The sequence below is a fragment of the Procambarus clarkii genome, chromosome 72, assembly GCF_040958095.1.
Source record: "Procambarus clarkii isolate CNS0578487 chromosome 72, FALCON_Pclarkii_2.0, whole genome shotgun sequence".
Classification (NCBI taxonomy): Eukaryota; Metazoa; Arthropoda; class Malacostraca; order Decapoda; family Cambaridae; genus Procambarus; species Procambarus clarkii.
Genome location: NC_091221.1, coordinates 11713796 through 11738263, shown reverse-complemented (window position 1 = coordinate 11738263; position 24468 = coordinate 11713796). Strand labels below are relative to the sequence as shown.

The 24468-nt window shown below is 44.7% G+C and overlaps 1 protein-coding gene across 8 annotated transcripts in view; it reads right to left on the bottom strand.

Moving 5' to 3' along the window:
• LOC123773712 (venom dipeptidyl peptidase 4) overlaps positions 1-24468 on the bottom strand; it is an 87889-nt gene that overhangs the window by 49279 nt on the left and 14142 nt on the right. The window contains exons 1-2 of one of the 8 annotated variants that reach the window (XM_069312513.1): positions 17507-17526; positions 16789-17084 (exon numbers count right to left, since the gene is read on the bottom strand). The exons of 1 other annotated variant lie outside the window; for it this stretch is intronic. In XM_069312513.1, the coding sequence (XP_069168614.1) occupies positions 16789-16911 (123 nt within the window). In that variant the 5' untranslated portion in view covers positions 16912-17084; positions 17507-17526. Of the gene's footprint in view, positions 1-3145; positions 3302-16788; positions 17085-17403; positions 17527-24468 lie in introns of those variants that run through there. 6 more of the 8 variants (XM_069312512.1, XM_069312511.1, XM_069312510.1 and 3 more) reach the window with 6 other exon arrangements.

Below are 24468 nucleotides of genomic sequence, written 5' to 3'. Positions count from 1 at the left end.
CTAGTTACCGGGAAACAAATGACGTGAAATAACTATTGTTTTAACCATATGTTAGACATGTATAAGTTTGGGTAGAAATGGGTCTCGTATGGACCAATATGCCTACTGCAGATTCCCTAATTCTGACGGTCTCATGTACAGGAGAGCTTACAGCGAGATGGCATAGACTTTTACTCTTCATCTTGCAGCACGAGTGCTTCCTGAAGATCTAAGTGTTCCCAGCTGCCAAACGTTTACACTATCTTGAGATCTTAGATTATCTTGAGATGATTTCGGGGCTTTAGTGTCCCCGCGGCCCGGTCCTCGACCAGGCCTCCACCCCCAGGAAGCAGCCCGTGAGAGCTGACTGACACCCAGGTACCTATTTTACTGCTAGGTAACAAAAGTCACACTACACAAAAGTTCAGGCAGACAAGGAAACAATTGTAAAAGCCAACATATTGTATACTCGGATAAGGACCCCAATATACTGCGGGTGAGGCTGTTGATGTGCAAGCTACCAACCTACATCAATAATGAAACTATTATATATAAAAAAGGCCTAACAAAACCTAATCGAGGGGACAAGAAACGCCGAAAATAAAGTTGTCGGAGTGAGGCTTTAACCAGTTCTGTGGGGGTGATTTTTTTGTATTAAAAAAAAGCTTGTGGAACAAGGGCTTGACGTCACACAGTGGCGTAGGGAAATCCCGGGTCGATCAGAGGGACTCCCCCCTCACAGTATATTCCCAACTAAACACATCGTATCCTTATTCCTAGCCTATCCCCCCCTCCCAGTATATCCTCATTCCTACCCAAAATCCCCCACAAATCTGCCTCTAATGTTAAATTACGAGCGGGAATACGAGGGGCGGCGGAGAGGAAAGGTGCACTGGAGATAGTTGGTCTATTATATGTATTTCTGGCTGGGTTATGAACACTGAGATGCTGCAGAATGGTGGCGCTCCAACACTCTTGTGTCGGCCAATCAACTACATTTGCAAGATGACGTCAAGAAGCAGATACATCCTGTAAGGGGGATTTATCACCGAGGCCCGGCAGGGGGCGATGCACTCCCGGGGATGGTTCAATTGTACACAAGACCTTGCGATACAGCTCCACCCCCTAAAGATTGTAAAAACCATGTATATATAACTTATTGGATCCTGCAGCCTCTCCGAGGCACAAACCAGGGTTTTACACAACTCCCCCATGCACTCGAAGTAAGGGGGAAGAGGGAGAACGGCCTATTGACATAGCTCGAGTGCATGGGGGAGTTGTGTAAAACCATGTATATATATATTTGTGCTGGGCTTTATTTGATTGGGTTTCACCACATTCTAAAATCTGTTTACGAACAGCCTCGTGTGCCATGTGAAGTATCCGACTTTGCGCTGGGAACTGCAGGCGTACAGTATAAAATTGCAGAAAGCCTATTATTCTCATTTGCCGTGCGCAGTTGCTTGTCAGTCAAGCCTAGTCGAAGATAGTAAGGACACACCCAGCACTATGGCCGCCGCATGCAGGAGAGATGGTCCAGGTGTTGACATTGAAAGATCATTAACCAGGCATTGTGGGTTCTGGTTCTTGGGCCGAGGCTTCCTGGCGACAGCTGCTATAAATTCACAAATGCAGTTCAGGGTAAACACCTGGGATTCCCTCCCCTTTCCCCACACTGACCACGAGACGGGGAAAGACCCCAAGGACACAATCAGCAACTATAGAAAAACGTTCAAATTACCTCTATTTATATAGAGGTTTTGCCATATTTTAATATTTTCGTATCAGAGCAAGTTTCCCTACTATCTTTCCTTGCAAGTGGAATCTAAGAGATGCATCTTCAAGAACTTCTCTTCAATCTTCAAGTCAGGTTATTCAAGTCGTTAGCCACATTTCCTAGTTAGACTCCAGAATGGGGCGAGAGATTCCTAAAACATTACTGTATCTGAGGGCTTCTTGCTCCAACTTGTATCGTCATAACCTTGCGTTTGTCAGGGTTAAAGTCTAGTGCCATTTGTCAAGCTATCTCTGGATATCTTGTAATGTTCTTTAGTTTAGCATCGTCAGCAGCATAAATGCGTAAAAATGATCTTCGATTAGATTGTTTACATATATCAGAACAGGATGGCCCCTAATACCTACCCTTAAGGCACTCCTCGTTACCTCTCTCCATTCTGATAGTTCTTTACGGGATCACCATAGCCCATGCTACTTTGGAACTTTTGTTCAGAGTACCTGAATCTAAAAACAACAACATGCCACTTACCAAACGTCAGGACGTTACCCAATTTCTAGTGAGGTGAAAACTATGGCGAGAAGTGTACACAAGGCTGCAGCTGCCTCCTTTAGGATTTACTGGCTATTCATGCCCGTGCCACCTCTTGGGTGGCTTAATCTTTATCAATCAATCAATCCTTTAGGATCACTGAAGAGATCTTCAGTGTCTGTGGCTTTCATTACCTCTAGCTCCCCTAATTGTTTATTCACTTGAACAAATCCACAAGGGCCGTGACGAGGATTCGAACCTGCGTCCGGGAGCATCACAGACACTGCCTTATTCACCGTTTATTCACTTCCTCTGATGTTACTTCTATTTCAATCAATCAATCTTCTGATTGCGGCTGTTCCAACAATTCTTACATCTGGAGACAATTTAGATTCAATATTTCAAAACTTCCTGGAAGTTTTTCACTTGTTCATTTAATGACATCCTTCTCATGTCACTAGTAGTTCAGGTTAATCCTTGGCCTTGGATGCTATATCATTCTCGTACCGCTTCTCTGCTGCTCTCAGAATTCATTTGTACTCATTCTGCTGTTGTATATGTCGGGTTGTATATTCATCTGTCCTGTGCTCCCTGTATTTTGTCCATACTCCACAGTATGGAGTATGGACAAAATACATATATGTACTCCACAGTAAATACACTTACTGTGAAGTATGGACAAAATTGTACTCCACATCCTCGAGTATGGACTTGGAGCACACGACAATGGACAAAATGTATGGACAATTAATAAGATACCGCTTCTAGATGTCAAGTCCCACTCTACATGTCCCCCCTCCTCCCCTGCAAAGCTTCGTCAATGCACCCAATTTACCGGAAAGTCTTCCAATAAGAGGACTCAAACTAGTGACACCGGGCGAGATGACCTTCATCACTTACCACCAAAGTCTCGATCTTGTCCGCGAAGTGGTCCTTCACCCGGTCGAAGGTGGAGGGCGGGTTAGGGAGGCCTGGGACGGTGCCCGACCACTTCTCCTCCAGGGAGGTGGAACCCCAGGCCAGACTGCCCAACCTCACCATCACGTCTATGGTGTTCTTCACTCCACTCGCTACCAACCTCCGCCACAGCACTGCCCACAACAAGCCTCTTGAACAAAAGTGTTTTGTCGTGATTCGACAACTTTCCCGTTTTCTTTTTCAGGTGATATTTTGTCTTTTACCATTTGTTATTTTTAGTATTTGGTTCTTTTATAATTTAGTCTTTAATGGGCAATCATTGCAGAAGACCATTCTAGTTCACTAATAATGAGCAAGAGTTAGGCAACGTCAAAACACAAGATATCCGGAAGCTTGGTCCACAGTTAGCCAGAGCAGTAAACAAGAGGCAGGTAGCCTCATATAGCCTAATGATGTACACAACCACCCTCCTCCATCCCCGTCTCCTCCACAACTGGACAAGCACAACCGACAGCACCACAACACCTGCCTCCCAAGACACGCTGCTGTCGCTCACAGTTCCTAGACACTGTGAAGAGGTCCCACTGTAGTAACGGTGTCGCCACCAACAGGCGCACAGTCGCACTGTACCACGGTCTCCATGAGTGATGTTTACAGCAAGATGAGAGGCTCGCTAACTACGGTGTGAACCATCGTCTCTACACCCAGAGAAAGTCACTAAGCAATTCGGCCACCAGATGGTCGCCCTCAACTCTGCTTCTCACTGTCGTTTCCTAACACACACACATGAAACACACCACACTCTTAGTTGGCCTTGAAATGCTACCACCACTCCTAAACCCAGCTGCATGTACTTTTGCCACCCACCACACTGCAGTGATCCCAGAGCAACACTAACTGTGCACTGGATCACTGAACGCCACAAAACAGTTGCCAACTTTCCATCAGGAAACTAGACAAGCGGACAGGTGTGGCTCCCCTCCACCCCACGCTGAAGTGGTGGTCACGTTATCCCCCCTACGGTGACTACGGTGCAGGGTTGCCTGCACTCTGCCCTCCAAGGTGACTGGGGGGGGGGGACCTTGGAGAACAGGGCAGACCGGATGTATGGGTGCCGCACTTGTCCTCAGCCACAGCTTTCAACTTATGACTAATTCTGGTCTAAGACGAAAGCCGCCGACACCAGAACACGTACTAGAAAGAAGTAAAGTTAGTAGGAAAGTGCAGGAAATTATTACAGCAGTAACGGGAAACTAAAAACCATACGTCATTAGAGCCCATCCCCCCCCACACTTTCCCCGCATAGTGGCAGGAAAATCAAAGCACCTATACACACGAGTGTGGAAAGTTAATACGGAGTGAGGATTGCAGGTGGTGGTAGGGGCCGTGGCTGCCACCACCACCACCAGGTGGGAGCGGACACACACAAGCACCATCATCACTAATTTACAAACGCATAAAATCGCCACTTCCAGATAGGGCGAGAAGCTGGATCCAAGAATTGAATCTGTAGCCTCGCAAGCACAAGCGGGACACGAACGCTGAAGAACATAAAATTGTATCGTGGTTTGTGAATCAGTCGACTTACGACACCTTCAATCCACACACACACACACACACACACACACACACACAAATATTAGGCAGTGATGTGGTGGAGGCTAACTCCATACAAAGTTTCAAGTGTAAATATGATAGAGCCCAGTAGGCTCAGGAACCTGTACACCAGTTGATTGACAGTTGAGAGGCGGGACCAAAGAGCCAGAGCTCAATCCCCGCAGGCACAATTAGGGGGAATACATACATACACATACACACACACACACCACGAACCCCCCGGAAATGGGTCATCATGATGACATGTAGTGCAACAAAGTTTACCGGACAACCTGCCCACATATTCAACAGGAAACACTAGAATATGTGGTCTTATGTTGGCTGGCCATTATAGCCTCCTCTCTGGGATTTAATGTATAACAAATTAAAAGCGCAATTTTAAAATCCTTGACCTCTTTACTACGCTATCGAGTGAATAGATGCTCTAAAAACCATATAATTGGCCGTGCCAGCGTACACACCCTACCAGCAGTAATTACCTAAAGCCTGAACTCACCACCTAGAACAAATCCACAAGGGCCGTGACGAGGATTCGAACCTACGTCCGGGAGCATCCCAGACACTGCCTTAATCGACTGAGATACGACAGGGTAAAAGGGTTGAAACCGAAGTTCTAGACTTGGTGTCATCACCACACCCAAAGTAGAGGAAATATTGTTGTTTACCGGTGGAACCCGATCAATAGTCCTCTGTATTTCGGCTCCCTAAATAACGCTAAATTATTAGGAGCAATACAACAAAATGTATTATAATCTTTAAACTATTTACAACCTTTACTAAATTTTGCAGTAAGGAAACCGGAGGGAATAGGCTCTGTGGCCCAACAGGACCACAGATTATGCCAAGAAGGGTTTCACAAGGCACGTTAAACTGTAGTTTTGGTCGTCGAGTTTGCTCTCTCCGCTAAAGGTAGCGTGATCCCAATTGGAAGGATGTTGTTGTTAGACATTCAGCTACTCGGAACAAGTTCCAAGTAGCACGGGCTATGGTGAGCCCGTAGTGGACTTACCTGGCACAGGAGCGGTGCTCTGTGTGCTAACCTATCAGTGTGTGTGTGTGTGTGTGTGTGTGTGTGTGTGTGTGTGTGTGTGTGTGTGTGTGTGTGTGTGTGTGATGATTGATGATTTGATGAAGATTAAGTCACCCAAAAGGTGGCACGGGCATGAATAGCCCGTAAGTGGTGGCCCTTTTAAGCCATTACCAGTATCAAGAGCCGATACTGAAGATCTGTGGAGGTGCGAATGCACCCTGCATGACGGGAGATGTCTCCCTTGTGAATGTGTTAAGATGAAGATGAAGCCACCCAAAAGGTGGCACGGGCATGAATAGCTCGTAAGTGGTGGCCCTTTTGAGCCATCACCAGTATCAATAGATGATACTGGAGATCTGTGGAGGTGCGACTGCACCCTGCGTGACGGGAGATGTCTCCCGGACCAAATGGTGACCAGATGGACTGTGTGTGTGTGTGTGTGTGTGTGTATTAGTACCCATGGTGAGGTGAGGTATGACCTTTCCTCGCCTACTAGCCTTGTTGTACCCATTGTTACAGCCTAACTACCCCCGACCTTGGAATGGAGTGACGGGAGCGCTCGCCAGCAAACCGTGTCTGGGAATGAGACCGTGAAGCTGACCAAGTCTGATGCTCCTCAGCGGAACAACTCACTGAAGCCACTTTCCATGCAAAAACATTTGAAATTAATCAAAGCCACACGCTACATACAGGTAGTGTGTAATATTTACAAAACACAATTACGCATGCAATAAGAGAGAAATCCCTCGAACAAAAATTAAGATCGTGCGCAGGAATCTTAGAGTGTGAGTGAGTAGGGGGGGGGGGGCACCCTCCAACTTTCGGTGGTCACGTCCCCTTGAAAACTGACGGGGGGCCTGGACACTGTGAACCACTTCCGTCACCAGGTGCTGAAAGATCCACGGAGGAACCTCCTTTCCCCACACACTCACCAGCAAGAAACTCACTAGAAGACAGACGAGTTCGGGGAAGACATGATTACCACCTACAAGATTCTCAGGGGAATTGATAGGGTAGACAAAAACTAATTATTAGGAAAGGTGGAAACCTAGCACCTAAATGAACCACAGACACATTAGAAAGAAATGTTTCAGTGTCACAGTAATTAACAAATGAAATACAGTAGCAAGTGATGTGGTGGAGGCAGTGTATACACAGTTTCAAGTGTAGATATGATAGAGTCCAGTAGGCTCAGGAATCTGTACACCAGTTGATTGACAGTTGAGAGGCGGGACCAAAGAGTCAGAGCTCAACACCCCCGCAAGCACAACTAGTCGAGTACACACACACACTTTCCCTCCCACTTGCCCCTCTTCCACTGGCTGGCATCTAACTCACCCTCCCTCAAACCCCCCCCCCCCCCCCCCCAATATAAAATTTAACCAATATCGACTTTCAGTCAGCAATGCAGATCTGCTAATGTGTAAGCACCATCAGCTTTCCCGCATCAACACTGCAACATTTTGTATTTATAATCTTCACTTAAAGCTGTGTGTTAGTCGTATTTTCCTAGGAGGAAGGGGTGATAAAGGGGTTTCGCCCATTTTCACAGTCACTGTGAAGTACTGGCGAGGGTAGAGTCAGTTTGCAAGTACTCCTAGGGTAGAGTTTATTCCGAGTGTTTTAACGCTCCGTTACACCGTATAGGTCCCACGGGCTCCATGCTGGGGCCGCATACTCCAAGGATTGGTTTTACATGTGTTATACAAGATTCTAAATGATTCCTTACACAGGTTCCTGAAGGCAGTTCTGAAGTTAGCCAGCCTTGCATACGCCACTGATGTTATTCTTTTTATGTGGGCTTCAGGAGACAGGTTTGGTGTGATATCAACTCCTAGATCTGTTTCACGAAGGAATTTCTTGAAGGGGGGGGGGCAACATCCGTCCATGTGAGTGTGTGCAATGTCTGTGCGTGCGTGTGTACGTGAGTGAGTATGGGGTGGGGGTGGAGGGGGGGGGGGAGGACCTGTTCACCTCAGCCTGTGTCCCGTTATGTGTGCTGGGGAGAGAGTGTACACAGCCGAGTACACACACACACACATGTGCACACACCTCCCCGCTCGACTCCCCACCACCACCACACTTTACCTGCTCGAGGACACTCCACACAAATGCCATAATTCCAGGTACTGAAGATGTAATCCATTTGGTTTTAACCAGACCACCAGAGACGCCGTGATGGTAGGCGACCACTGAGGGCAGCGGCACGGTAGACGAGACTAAAGGTACAATATTTATTTATTTATTTATATACAAGAAGGTACATTGGGTTTGTGAGAATACATAGCATAGTACAGTAATTACACTCTTGTAAAGCCACTAGTACGCGCAGCGTTTCGGGCAGGTCCTTAATCTAACAGATAATTTTAAGTAGGTAAATTCTTTCAGAATTAATAAAATGATAAATACATTGCAAGAAAAAAAAATGAGATAGAGATTAGTAAGTGTATTAAAGCACATTGGTATATTAAATACTATCATCAGCAACTAACTCCTGATTGCCATTTAGAAAACTTTCATTCTTTAGAAATTCCATCAATTTTTTTCGTGCCAATTGTAATTTTTCAATATTAACTGCATTGCCAGAGTACAACAGTCTCCTGTCGCGAATAACTTTAGTAATTACCTAAGTGTAGTTACAGGATGAGAGCTACGCTCGTGGTATCCCGTCTTCCCAGCACTCTTGTCATATAACACTTTGAAACCTGGCTACCAACATGGCTACCTGGCCTCCCTCGGCTAACTCTCATCACAGAAATAGGTCAAAGTTGTTTAGGATTCGCTGAGTGAATGTCTTTTGTATGTACAGGTTGGGCAAGCGCGCGGCCTCTCCTGCCCGGCGCCTCATCCCCCAAATACTAGGCTCCTCCACCAGCCTTGATAATTGTAATTATTTACATCTAGATGTAGAGGATTTTTGGTATGTCTGGAGGTCAGAAAATGTTATTCAGATGTTCGATGTAAATCTAGATGGTTTTAATAGAAACATGAATGTTTTTAGGTCATTTTACCAAATTTGTAACATATATGGGAGTCTTTGAGCGTGCTATCATACATCTCTTTCACTGGTCGATTTGTTTTTCTGTATAAAGCAACTGGCATCGTTGCACAGTCACAGACCTGTGACTGTGGCGTCTGTGGCTGTTTAACAGTGACAGGTTTGAGCAACTGCACATAGTGAGTGCTCATATAAACTGATAATGATTTGTTATAGTTCACTGTATTGATATTAGCATTTAAAGTTAATAACCATTTACAAAAATGCCAAAAATATAAGCAGTACAATATAAAATTTGAAAAGAGTGATTGCAAGACCAACTCAAGGACTGGATAATGGTTGTTTCAGACAGTGATACAAGGAGACATTGAGTACTACAAAACGTTTAAATGAAAATATTAAGACCTGGAAAATCCCGCCCAGTGTACGAAACGTATCACTGCAGGCCCTCTCAAGACGTACACACCTCTTAGTTCAATATTTACACCTGCTAAACACAACTCATCAGCGCTGAAAGGAACAGTTGCCATGCACTTGTGCTTTCACTCTCAGGAACTGCAACCATTTTGTTGATCTGTGCAAGAATAATATTGATGACAGTCAAATTGTGTCAGATTTGACGACGTGTCGCATAAAGTGGAGTAATAATGTTATGTCTAGCCATTTTGAGTAGGAGTTAATGACGTAAGTATAATGGTTAGTTTGTTGCTAGACGAGTCTAATGGCATTTCAGTTCAGAAGTTATTAGGATGTTCATTATCTACCGTAGTAAAAATCATTATAGTTGTGTCAACATATCCTGGATGAGTTCTGTTTGAAAAACGTGATGCTTAGAGTATTGTAGAGGGAATTCAATTATTATAGAAAGTTGGACTTTCTTTTTGGTTGGAATAGGAACAGAATGAGTGTTAGGACTGGAATTAATAGGAGTTTACGCACGATTAAAAAGAGAGGAAGTCCCATCACATATTTTAGCAAGACTACCCCGCAGGGTCTGGGGGGGGGGGCGCTCTCCCACAAGGAAGACCCCCAGAATACCCCCGCCAGGGGTCTGGGGGGGGGGGCGCTCCCCCCACAAGGAAGACCCCCCCCCAGACTACCCCCGCCAGGGGTCTGGGGGGGGGCGCTCTCCCACAAGGAAGACCGCACAGAACATGACGCCCACTCAAGGGTAAACGTGTACCAGGGAATGATTCTTCAAACTATAATGTCAAGCGTCTAACTACAATCACCGATCCTCGGGGGAAGAGAAGTTAATACTGGCAGGTGTTGCAAGCATTAATAAGGGTGCATTTTGGAGTCTAATATTGCGTTATAAACACCCTTGTTGCACCCTGCAGTGTATAGCTGGATTTTCGCCCTTAGATCACTTCCCTTTTGTGGAATGAACGGGGAAAAAGTAAGAGGTAAAATTGTGTTGTATAATGTTAAGTAGAGGTCAAATGAGTTGGCACTATCACCACCCTACTGCTGGTATTTGTGCTGTGGGGGAGGAGGGGGTGTCGAGTAGGAAGAGGGGGGGGTGTCGAGTAGGAAGAGGAGGGGGGTGTCGAGTAGGAAGAGGGGGGGGGTGTCGAGTAGGAAGAGGGGGGAGGTGTCGAGTAGGAAGAGGGGAGTGTCGAGTAGGAAGAGGAGGGGGGTGTCGAGTAAGAGGGAGGGAGGGAGTCCTGAACGACCCCGACTTTATGCTGGGACCTCAATTTCAAAAATCTAAAAATTTAATTTTGTAGGGGAACAAAAAATGTGTTAGGCGTATTGAGGTCCCTCTTCCGGAGTCGAGGCCGTCCACTAATCGTCCCCAGAATGCAAGTCACAACAGTTGGCCAACTCCCAGGTACCTTTTTTACGGCAAGGTGAAGAAGCTGTAAGGAAACTTAAACCTCTCGCCCTGACTGGGTCGCGTCGACATGAATTAAGAACGTAATAAAACCTAATAAGCAAAATACTAATATTTGTCCATGGGTTCGAACAGGAAACGGGAAGCTGTACCTATAGCCGATGAACATCTGCTCCTAAGGAGTCGTGTTCAGCTATTAAGCAATCCTTTGGAGTGGGTGGTAACAGGAGAATCTTTGCAGGCTGCCTGCCCCAAGAGCCGGTCAGGAAAACTTAGGTAGCATTTGTTTTACTAGAGTTACCCCATGTACGTTTTCTGTATTGATCAGACGATCTCATTTTCTATATTTTGACTGCTGTAACTATACTGTTTTATCTATTTATGGGTTGCTTTATATATATGAGATTAATTGGTACATTCTGGTAAAGCCACTAACACGCATTTAAATATAATTAGCAACTCTTAGCATATCAGTCATTATAATGGATAATGTTTACCAAAATCTTGTGACATATACCTACAATTTAACTAGTTTTTATAACCATCTCTTCCTAACACTATCATAGTAAATTATTATCTTAGCATTAGCTGTCAGTATCAAAAACTCACCCAACCTGTAATCCATCAGTATCCACCAAAACTTGGATATCAGTATCCACCAAAACTTGTATACCCTTCCCACCAAAACGCTTCATACAATTCAAAGAAAACCAGTTAAGCTGAGCAGTTTACCTCAAGGTGTTTCAAGGTACAAGAAAAAGAGTATACGAGAAAATCTTATGCAAAAAAATCTGAAAGTTTTGCAAGAATGTATTTCATTACCCAAGACACAATTACCACCCACACGGGAGGATTGCAAGGCTGAGGTGAAGATGTTCTTCCGTAAGAGTCTCGCCTGGCGTCCCGCGAGCGCTATGTCATGGGTTCGTATCCTGGCCAGGGAGGATTTACTGGGCACAATTCCTTAACTGTAGCCTCTGTTTAACGCAACAGTAAATTGTGTACTTGGATGAAAAAACGATTCTTCGCGGCAGGGGATCGTATTCCAGGGACCATAGGATTAAGGACTTGCCCGAAACGCTACGCGTACTAGTGGCTGTACAAGAATGTAACAACTCTTGTATATATCTCAAAAAAAAAGAGAAAAAACTAAATGAAAGTATGGATATTTGAGGACAATATATTTATTTATTTATATACAAGAAGGTACATTGGGTTAGAGAGAATACATAGTATAGTATTTACAATCTTGTAAAGCCACTAGTACGCGCAGCGTTTCGGGCAGAATTTACAGTATAAGTCAGTAGAATATATCAGTATAATTAAAAAAAGACTAAAATGAACCACTATTGTGATGACTTAGTAGTTAAGGACAAAGGCTGGACCGGTTAGTTATGTAGTTCCTCCTCCAAAGGTTTCCCATCGTCAAGAAAGCGGTCAATTAAAAGCGTCCTCCCTTAACCTACCAGAGGACCTAAAACAGAAAACGGGACAGTACGTCATTTTCGCCAGCCGCTTCCATTTTCTAGCACGAAAATTTTTGGCCTTGTACAAGGCATTCCAGCGAAAAGCGACGTTCTTTGTAGGCGGACAAGTTGAGATATGAAGCGAGGCAACAGTTAAGGATTTGCGGCCAGTAAATCCTCCCCGGCCAGGATACGAACCCATGACAAAGCCGTCGAGGAACGCCAGGAGAGTGTCTTACCACTACACCACGGAGACTGGTTTCGGTCCGTCCTGGACTATTCTCAAGTCGATCGCAACCAATATTTTAGCACTTATGCACAACAAGATTGTCACTTCATGCCCTACAAGTCCCTCTCCAATCAACCCCGCTCCTCCTCCTCCCTAGAGACAACACTAGACAACAGGAGCCGCCGCCGCCGCCATCCTCTCAGATATCTGGAACCAATCCAGGTCGTGACTTGCTTCCTGGGAACTTGGAAAGTGAAACAACTGTTGTGTAATCAAATTCGGGTTATTCTGGGTACGTATATGATACACTGTGTGATGACAGCGGATAGGTTTCGGGCTATTCATGCCCGTGCCAGCACCTAGTTGGCCTAATCTTCATCAATCAATCAACTGGCAGCGGATGTTGCAAAAATCACCAGAAATAAGTTAAGAATTTAAGTGTACATCCAGAGTATATAAGCCGCCCGTTCCTCTTAAGGTTTCCTTACGGGCTATTCATGCCCGTGCCACCTCTTGGGTGGCTTAATCTTTATCTATCTCTATCTTAATGTTTCCCAACGTCAAGAAAATTTAAAGTGGTCTCTCCTAACCTACCAGAGGACCCAAAACAGAAAACGGGACAGTACGTCATTTTCCCAGGTCGCTTCCATTTTCTAGTACAATTTTTAGCCTTATGTAACGCAAAGGACCGAGTCTCGCAGTCTCACAACAAAGACTTTAGTACCATTTTCAGTACCGGTGCTGGCAAGGAACGACCCCAAGCAACACAAAATAGAGAAGGTAAGGTAACTACCAGGGAGAAAACGCCAAGCCATTACGACTATATAGCACTTGGAAGTGGTCAGGATAAGGATTTGGGATGGGACGGGGGAGAGGAATGGTGCCCGACCACTTGAACGGTCGGGGATTGAACACCGACCTGCAATTAAGCGAGACCGTCGTTCTACCGTCCAGCCCAAGTGGTTGGACAAAGAAAACGTCCAGGACGGACTGAACCGTTACCACTTTCACGGGTGGCTCCGCTTGCTTATTTGAAACCCAAGTAATTTAATAATTCATATCTATTCAAAAATATTTATTACAAAAATGTGCTTACACTCAACATTCAGGCAACTTTACACCCGGATTAAAGTAGACTTGGGAACTCCTTCAGCACCAACAAACCGTTTTAACTACGTTAAACACATTGTAGCGACGTAATAACCTGCTTTCTCAGGGAAAACACTGTCAACTTGTTTCGTATGGGGTAAAAACCCATAATAAATTCGCCGAAAAATACACGTCACTTGATTTATGAGAGGCTGTAGGCGCGCCACCCTCCTGGTCGGGTCCTTGAGGCGACCAGTCTTCCTCCTCCTGTGACCTCGTGGCTTCTTGGATTCACTTTCTCCACCTTCACATCTCCGGCTGACCCCCGTGACCTGTGCTGCCACATCCACACACGAAAAAATGTCATTCGTGATGTCTCAGACCCGCCCTCTGTATTCCCCCTCCCCCCGCCCTCTCCGTCGATGTCAATCAATTTAGGGGTGTCAATCACCCTAAATTGGATACCAAGTCATATTGGCATAGGTGGTAATGAAAAGGCAGACTCGCTAGCAAAATCTGTCACTGTTCTACCCGTTGTACAGGTTCAAATACCTCCAGGTTTTTCATAGATTAAGGAACAAATCAAGAAAATACTCCCAACTATCAAAAGTCGCCACAGAGCCAAAGTAGCGGAAGGAAGATCCACTGCGATATGGTACGAACAAGCCACTGGGTACTACTTTTTCAAACCTGACAAAAGATATCCAGAGACATTGCAGTAGCCATACACAGACTCAGACTTTGTTACAAGTGCTGCTGGGAGGTAATAAACCCATTAGTTAAAGAGAGTCATATCTGTGGAACAGAAGCAGAGGCGCCACTATTGCACTACTTACTGGAATGTGAAGCTACTGAAGCCCTGCGCATCTAACTCAACATTAATCCACCGACAGCAGCTGCATTAGATGCACATTCCACCGCGACTACAATGATTAGAAAATCAGTTGAACAATGGGACACACTAGTGAACATTCTCTATCAACATCCGCCACCAAGATGTTATTAAAACATGACTAAAACCAGTGCGCTAAAACAGAAGCGAAAAAAGAAACGGGAGAAAACCCCACCTCCATTTAAAACGTGTGGACCAAAATATCACAGTAACAAGGTTATCGCGAATAACTGAACTGAATTATGGGCTCACTATAGCCCGTGCTACATGGACATTTCGTTCCGAGTAGCTAAATCTAAAATCCACAACGGGGAACCTATCGACACTTCCGAGACTATGGGACCCTCATATTCGTCAATGTGCACAATATCACCAAACTCAACAGATACCCTTCCTGATCGTTGCATTTAAAATGAGCTAGTATGACTTCTACGCATCCTGAGGACGCCGAAGATATTTTAAAGACAAGATTCACTCAGAATTATAATTATACAAGAATTATTACCACACGGCTAGGCTATGGTGAAAGAGGTGGGATAAAATTAAAGTGACGGTTCACTGAGAAATTTGCTTAAAATCTACATTTTGCTTTATGGAGCTTATCGTTATATTTAAGGAAATTACAGTTTCACATCACGTCACTATCGCCAGCTTTATCCACAGATCATTTGACGTTATCAGGCGAGGGACTACGGGTAGAGCGTCGTCAGTAATAATGGCGGAGGCAGCTTATGGAGTGATATGTACTTCGCCTCACTACAGCTGCCGCTATACCTGCCCCTCGGTCGTGCAGGTGCCAAGAACACACCTGTCCTCTAGTACCTTACCTGAACGGTGGTACAGGTGCCAGGAACACACCTGTCCTCTAGCACTTACCTGAATGGTGGTACAGGTGCCAGGAACCCGCACACCTGTCCTCTAGTACCTTACCTGAACGGTCTCCTTGCCAAACTTGAACTTACCTGCCAACAAGAAAATAAAAATTAGACAATTAAAAACTATATAAAATTATATCTAAGATTTCATATTAAACTGATTTAATATTCATATTAAACTCAAGAGCTAAGTAAGATACCCATGTGCACAGCGACTGTACAAATAATAAACATCTCTGTGCTGAGACTGTGATAGCCTAATCCAAACGCAACTTTCACAAAAATTAGTATAAATGGGGTTAAGTCAGAGAGGGAAAAATGTTATAAGTGGAGTGCCTCAAGGCTCTGTCCTGGGACCTCTGTTATTCATAATACGCAGCAAAAGACCTATTCGCATTAATCAATATACTTAAAACGCCGTTTAAAGCAGTAAGAAGCTGACACTAGCTCTCTAGTGCCGAGAACGTGCCCAAATGTTAATCAAAGAGGAGGTAGCAGTCCAGTTCTTGTTGGAAGGCTGTGACGTCACGGGATCGGGGTTGATCTGGCTTGCGTGTCCCCGCCTTGACCAGGCGGCTCCCGTTCTTGAGGAAATGCGACCAGGTATCGCATTGTGGGCGCCATCGACAAAATTACACATTTTTTTAATTTAAATAATCCACCCCGAGACGCGGAAGGAAATTAGCGACGTTTCCGTCGGTCCATTGTGAGCCGCTGTAACATGCTGTTAACTGTATCATAGACAATTGTCTCATAACGCCCAATGACGCAAACCATACTCTAGTGACAATGATTCTACGTCATCAATGCCGATTCGTTTCACATTGGTTGTAACACCCAGGACGCAGCCAATGGTGGTTGCGTCCTGGGCGTGCTCCTGGTTCTAGGGCATCACCTGAAGTAATGTGATGATAAGCTAACGTGGCATGCATTCATCAGCGATTGTTTGCTTCTCTCTCTAGTTACACCCCCCTTGCCTGGCCCCCGCTAGTGCCCCCCCCCTCCCCGGCCTGGCACTCTAGTGCTCCCCGCCCCTCCCAGGCGTGGCCCTGAAGGACCTAGTTGACGGACTGACAAGTATATAAAAGTGAAATCTCTAACATGCATTAATACTGCCACGCAGGAAGCCTATAAATATTCTTATTTAAAATCCTTAAACATTGTGCATTTCGGGAATCATGTTCCCTCGGAAATTCTAAGGCTATTTGTACCCATGACAAACGCTCCCTACTGCTATTTTAACTTTGATTCGGCTGAACAAATCCACAAGGGCCGTGACGAGGATTCGAACCTGCGTCCGGGAGCATCCCAGACACTGCCTTAATCACGTTAGTGTGATTTGTGTGTGTAGTGTTTTGATTCGGCTCTTCACTTCACGAAAAAAAGGTTTAACTAGTGTTGTTGTTGTTATAGATTCAGGTACTCGGAACAAGCTCCAAGTAGCACGGGCTATGGTGAGCCCGTAAGTTACCTGGCACAGGAGCGGGGTAAGTGTTAACTAGTGCTTGAGAATATCTTTATATAGTTGTATTCCTACACATCTCATTACACGATTACATTATACCTGTGCCCCGTCACCCCCAGACACCCACCGTCGACTCGCTGGGGTTGAGGTGGTGGTCAGCAAGAGTGTCACAGCCGCCGGAAGAGGGCTCCTGGTGGCCCAAATTCTCGTAGGTGGCCAGGGCGGCTAGCCTGGTGCCTAAGCCCGCCATCCTGGTGCCAGGCACTTGTTGCACTTATTCTCCTGCGTTTTCTGCCACCTCTTGGCGTTCTCACGCTGCTCCAGGCACCTGCCAGATGGTCAGTGCACCTGTGTCATTCACTAATCACCAGAACATGTGGGGTCCAACGCGTTATGCCTGCGAGTGAGAACTACACCTTTACTCTGCAATTAATTCAACATTTAATCTATGTATATTCAAGCTCGTCTGCCGTCAGTAGTGATACCTAGGCAGAGTACGTGCTTGACAAGCTGAGGAAGGCTTGTGGGCGTGGGGGGGGGGCCACAAGCCTGAAACGTGCAGGTAATCAGACTTCAGCAACTAATTGTCTCTATGTGCTGGCGTCTCTTAATTTCTACTTTAACTCTTGTCATTTTTGCATTATTGTTAATTAGTAAATTCCAAGTCACATTTAATTGGAAGTTTTCTAACCACGATAACTTATGATGTTTAGTTAGATCGATGACAATACGATTAGGGCACCTGAGGACACAACAGGCCAGCAAGAACAGCCTGGCAAGCCACACACGGGAGCAGGAAGCGTGGCCAGGTAGGAGGAGCACAAGCGGCACGCTGCCTCACTCACCACTAACACTTCTCCACTGCACACTCCCCGCTCCTCCTCCTCTAATCCACCACACACTGATGGCAATAGTCGCCCCTTTTGCTATCTTCAACATTTATATATCACTTATCAAATAATACAAATAGAAATTATCTTAACATTGCTAACAGTGACATCAATATGGTGTCGTATTCGTCCAAAAAATCCGTAGGGAAGTTAGATGATAAACATATCACGAGACGACAGTTGGTAACTCCAGCGCCACCACCTGCAGCCTAACATCTTGTTTTTCCACTTTCATTGTAGAAGGGAAAATTACTTCCCGACTCATGACGAGGAGACACTCCGCCTGGTGACTTACCCGGGCATCTCCCTGTGTCAGTCTTCTCCAATTACACACCTTAACTCTCTCTCCTTCCTGCACACTACTCTCCTTGTCTGCTGTTTTTTCCTCTCCTGCTCTCCCCCCCATTCCCTCCCTCCCTCCCTCGTACACACCTAGATGTGCTTGCAGGATCATCTACGCCCCTATTCCCGTCTTTCCCTACACAGGTGGGAATAGGAACAAACTACAAATTACTGCTGGGTGAACAGAGGTGTACAGTTAAGGACTAGCGCCTAGTCAATCCTCCCGGCCAGGATATGTTCCCGGGGCGAATGTTACCGTTCACATTAATCCAATGAAATTTTGATACTAGCTTCAACGGTGTTAACGTCTAACATATTCCATTTATTCACAGAAATATAAAATTTATCTGAATCCAGATAATTACAAAATGTTAAACTTATAAAACGTATTCCCTTACATTTTTCGTTAGTTTATGATGTATCCCCATGCCCATCCAGGGGAGGTCAACTGCCCCTCGCCCCCCATCCCTAAACCCATGACGTGTTCGGTCGAGGAAAAATTCCAAGATAATGGGCATGGGAAGTGAACCCCAATATTAGTTTAGGTAAGCAAGTTACAGCACTGATGGGCTAGTTGGAGTTAGACAAGCGCATCGCCAACCTATTCCAAGTTGTAGCTAGTCTACCTTAGTTTACATGAAGGTTACAAAGATGGAACCCATAATGTTTTATAGGCTAAGCAGTTTACCTTTGCGACGCACTTGCTAGTTTATAATTTCCTTCAATTTATGTTCATAAAGTTACAAAGGTAGTGACGTAGAGTACCGTTGGCATCGGTACTCGAGACGAGGACAAGAGCTGCAGGCAACACAAGCTCTCAGTGAGTACAGGCTACACAACAAGCAACCTTGGGACTACTGTTGTTGGTATAGATTCAGCTACTCTGAACAAGTTCCAAGTAGCACGGGCAATGGTGAGCCCGTGAACCTTGGGACACCGGGCTAAGATTTTATGCAACACGAGTATGAGGTGCACAATAAACTAGCCGCCTCCGACAGCAACAATCATCATGTCATCCCGGATTCCGAGAAGTCACAATGTGGTGCTGCTCGGCCCCTAATGATAAACAATTACCGGGGAAGAAAAGCTGACCTTGAAGCCTAGTCAAAATGTTGAGTATGGAAATCTAAGTCTCTCTCGACGAAACGTCGTCGTCCCTTCAGCTTCTAGTGTGTGGTCTGGTCAACATACTTCAGCCACGTTATTGTGACTCATCGCCTGCATAAGAGTCTCTTTCTCTCCCTTCACTAAACAGACTGACACAGACATTAGACACAGACACGATGGCTGGGCCGTGTCTGTGTCTGCACTACTAGGGTAAGGGACTGGGGAAAATAGGGTGGCCGTGAGGAGTAAGTGTGCTAGAGCAGACACCGGTGAGGTCTCCAGACGGCGCACCAACACCTGCTGCTAATAACTTAATATTGTTAAAACCATTTATGCGAAACATTTACTCATTCTCAGCACCTGTACAAACAGGTAGAAGGGCGCCGAGCCTCGGTACGTGGGTGGCGGGGTGGGCCTCCCTCAGCGTGTACAGGGACTAGGCTCCAACTAACGATATTTGTCCTCGGTCCCAACACAATTTATGAACTTACGCCATTGAGGGCGCCATTCTGTGGGCGAATATGACGAGCTGAGAGCCAGGGGAGGGAGAACGTGCAAGCAAGTGTGGTGCAAGCTGTTGCCCGAGGGACGGGAAGCGTGTCATACTCGTATATAACATCCGATTGTACCATCTTATCCGTTTCCCCGCGTTAATGTTCGCGCCTTTATTATGTTACTGCTGCGAGTAACCCATATTGATAAAGATTAAGCCACCCAAGAGGTGGCACGGGCATGAATACCCCGTAAGTGGTGGCCCTTTTGAGCCATTATCAATATCAAGAGATGATACTAGAGATCTGTGGAGACGCGACTGCACCCTGCGTGACGGGAAATGTCTCGCGTGGACCAAATGGTGGATTAACCCAGGCAAACAGATGTCGCTAGCCAGGGGAGCAGAGATCCAGCTCTACAAAGGCTACTACAATAATGCTACACGTAATGAGGCTTCAGACTAGCAGTCATACTTCAGCCCGTCTACTGTAATATAGCACAGTTCTTGTGGCGAGCCAGTGGCTGCTGGCGAGTCTAGTGTTCTTTACTGAAGTGTCAACAAACCCAAAACAAAACTCCTACGGGCGTATCCTATTAAGAATGCATCTCCTGTCTCTAAACCAGACGCCTAAATACGAGCAATATTACATTATAGACAATTCTTAACACCAGTAATTCAGCTTACCACCACGATTCATATATATATATTAAAATATGGACATACAAATGGAGATATTACTGGTGTTGACACGGCAGGCGAAGAGTTCGGCTCGAAGTATTTTTATTTATCTGCTCACAAATTGGTCTGCATTCCAATTTCAGATCGCCAATTTCAATGCCTCTATCATACCTACTGTAAAGAGTAGGTATAGGGTATCCTCGTTCTACCCATTTTCATGCCCATGTAACTGTCCACTTCGTCAATGCTTTTGAAGGTATTTTATGTCGTGATCATGTCACCTCTTACCCTTTTTTTTCCAGTGTGGAGAGGTCTAGTTTCCTCAGCCTTTCTTCGTAGCTCGAGTCTACTTCAGGGACCAATCTAGTAGGAAATGTGTGGATATTAATTTTTTTTATACTTTTTAAAGGAGATACATATATTAATACTGGTGTAATAGAGTGCAACGATGTAGCACAATACCCAGATGTAGCCTAATGCACGCACACACCTGCCTGCTGACCACTGCCTCACCAACACACACTTCCCCTAGAGAGATGGAAGTTTACAAGAAACTATTGCGCATACATCTGTGGGTGAATGGGTGGATGAATTAGATGGTTAAATGGTTGAATGTTTGAACGTAGAGATGTTTACATTTATGAGTATATGGAAGAATGGCTAGACGGAAGGTCAGGGACCCTCCCGCATCCCTGTCACCTGCTTCCGCTATAGTGTCTATCTCTGTCTGCCTCTCACCCCACACGCCCACAGCAGCCACGCCCACAGCAGCTACCGCGTCACTACAATCCCACCATTACTCTCACCAGTGCCGCAGAAGTAGCCTCGCCACCGTTACAAAAGTTACTGAACACCGCCTGCTGTTCCCACCAAAATCTTATGAGTAAAATATATTTAACTTTAATATTTACAGTAAAGTTCATGGACAATTTTTGTTACAATTCTCGTCTATATATGGTACATTCTAGTAAGGGCTTGGGTGGACCTTAATCCTAATTTTAAGGTCGACGGTGTTCATATTCCTAAGGGTCCGGGTTCGATCCACGGTGGAGGCGGAAACAAATGGGCAGAGTTTATTTCACTCTGATGTCCCTGCTCACCTAGCAGTAAATAGGCACCTGGGAGTTAAACAGCTGCTTCCTGGGAATGTGTGTGAAAATTAGGCTTGAGGACTTGCCCGAAACGCTGTGTGCTAGTGACTGTACAAGAAAGTGAGAACGTTTGTATATAAATAAAATAAAGATGTATAGCAGGGGTGCTAAGCATGCGGGCCGCCACTCTCCTATACCCGTGGTCCGCCCGCAGCTTGGCCGCACCTGCGGCCAAGACCTGTCGTATTTTAACTGTCTTGGCCGCAGGTTAAAACCAATTATAAAATTACCGTTTCTAGCTGCCGTGTCCAATCAAAGGGAGGTGGTTGATGGTCCCGTAGTGGAGGGTGCTTGTCAATGTCAGTGGTACGATTGAATGATTTTATTTACATCAATTTACCCGAGGGCAACTAATACTAGTGGCTTCAACGAGGACAGGAAGACTGCGGCTTGTCGAAGGTCCGCCCACTCCCAGTTGCCTTTATGATCTTTTCCAGATGGAATTTAAAATTTATGAGTTTGGCGGGTAGGTGGTTCCATGGATTTATAATTTATGTAAATTTTTAATATGTAAATTTTTAATTTATGTGTTTGTATGGATGTAAATAGAAGCTACCACGTGCGTGTCATTAGGCTTTCTGCAAGTTATCATAGAACTAAGACTGTTCTCACCTCATACAAGGTTGAGGTCAACAAGAGTAATATTTAAATCTACCCAAAAAATACGACAGGGTTAATTTTATTGATAAAAATCATGAAAGTTGTTAATTTAGCCACACCGCAACTTTGAACCAACGCGGCTCACAGCAGCAGCAGTGGTGCCCTTGAATGTTTTCATAATACGTGATGCCAAACCTCGCACAAACTGCATTTATAATAACAAATTTGTTATTTTCGTTAGGTTAAAGAGTAGGGTGGTACAACAAAAACCTGGGATGAGGGGATATGAACCAACAGTTTAAATTTCACAAAGCCGTAATTTATGACATTCGTGGTACTTTTTCCCATCTACTGTATTTGGTAATCTTTGCGTGGTATTATCCACCCGCTGAAGTTGCAGTGATTAAGAGAGGTAAGTTTGACAATGCAACTTAGGAAACCTACCGTGAGAACGTGGGGTTTAGGTGGGGGTTAGCTAGGAGGGGGGACAACACTAGATAACGAAGGCCATCTTTAGCCCCGTCCATTACGGGCTCACCATAGCCCGTGCTACATGGACACTTCCTCCTGAGCAGCTAAATCTTTAACAACATAGTCCCGTCCACTAGAGTGTGGCTCAGACACACCAGAATATATCGCATTAATCCTGTGGTGTAGTGGTTTGAGCGTCTGTCACTTGCTTGCAACGTGGCAGGTTCGATCCCACTGGGAACTCCATTGCACCGTAGGAATAATTTTATTATGCAAAAAGTTTAACGTTCAGATGAACGTGCGCACTTGAGCATGAGTAAATATTTGCACACATGATGCTTGTGTATGTGTAATACACCAAGCTTATAATGTCAGCTTCGTGTTTCTTGTTGCTTATAATATCAGATACCATTTATTACCTGTCGTGCTAAAAAAAACATTTTAGTAGGCTTTCTAAAAAGCTTTTTACTTCAATGTTATACTGGTTAATAAAACGGTAAATACACACGTAAAATCAGCATCAAGACTAGTTTTTCCTTTAAAGTTCATAATTATAGATACTAATTGATTTATTTTACTTATGAAATACTAGTTATTAACAACACACAATTCCTAAAGTTGTATCACTTAATCTGATTCAGAAGTTATTGTTTGCCTAATGTCAAGAATACTTTATGCACACTTGTTTTTTTCTATAAAAATGACATCATTCAAGTATGCTTATAATGACACTTGTCATTATAAACAACTCTTGTCTTGCCTGCTTCGAGGGGTCGTAATTACGATAGCATAACATGGTGGAAAGCTTGTGCTTCCCATATATGAAGTGTGCATCCTGGGAGAGGCTACACATACCCTTCACAGCTTCGCTTGCCCGTGACGCCGGTTAAGAAGTTTCCTAGTTTGGTTTCCGTGTGTGATGGAGAGGGTCAGGCAACAAGCCCAAGGTTATATATCGCCTTCAGATCATACGACTATCTTCTTGAGGTTATCTTGAGATGATTTCGGGGCTTTAGTGTCCCCGCGTGTTTAACCTGACTTACCTGCATGTCTAACTTCAGCTGGAGTAGTCATGCTATAATCATACGGGACGGAGTTTGTGTGAAATGTACGTATGCGTTTGCCATAGTGAAACAATGTAGTATTACGTTTCATAATTGTCATTTTTAACATTTTAGGCAACTCAACAGGAAACAAAACTTAATTTTATCGTATCATTTTTGCGTACGTATTTAAGATGTCAGATATTAAGCCACATTACATATACCACCAATATAACAAGGACTAAAATATAAGTGTTTACGTAGGTGAACATTGTGTAATAATGTGGCAGTATGTGGCACCCACACGGCACTTTCACTCGTCCGCTGTTATAGAAAACAGGGAAACTTCGTAGATTCTGGTGAGACTATAGTAGTCTGACTCCCCTGTTATCAATTTCTTTTACAATATACTAGTACATTTTTAAGTGTTTTATATATATAATTGTGATTTAAGTGACGTTTTGGGCAAGTTTCCTTACATCTGACACCACCATGTTTACCCACCAGTGAATATAGACACCAGGGATTATGACAGCTGGTCAGTCCGTTCTCTCTAATTGTCACAATGTACTAATGTGAATGTGAACCGCTATCTATGGTTTGGAGTACACCGTTTTATCCGCAGGGAATTTGGACTTCAAAATGCAATATTGTAGGACAGGTTGTAGAATACCGAGTATTAAAACGCGTGAACTCCATTCCCCCTATCTACCTACCTCTACCCACCTAAAACTACCTACACACAAAAAAAAAAAACGTTGATCTTTGTTAGTCTTATCAAATCTACTTGATAATGGCCCAAGATGGACCGAAACGTCGTCGTCTCTTCATTTTCTGGTGTGTGGTTTGAGCTTCATATCTTCAGCCACGTTATTGTGACTCATCATCTGCATATTTTAACCAAGTTATATTTTCAATCTACATTTCAATCCATTGTTACGTCACGTAACTGATAGGTTCACATTTCATTCCAAGTCCGGCCCGCCTCCCATGGTTAGGTCTGTCTAGCCTATCCCTTCGAAGACATTTTAG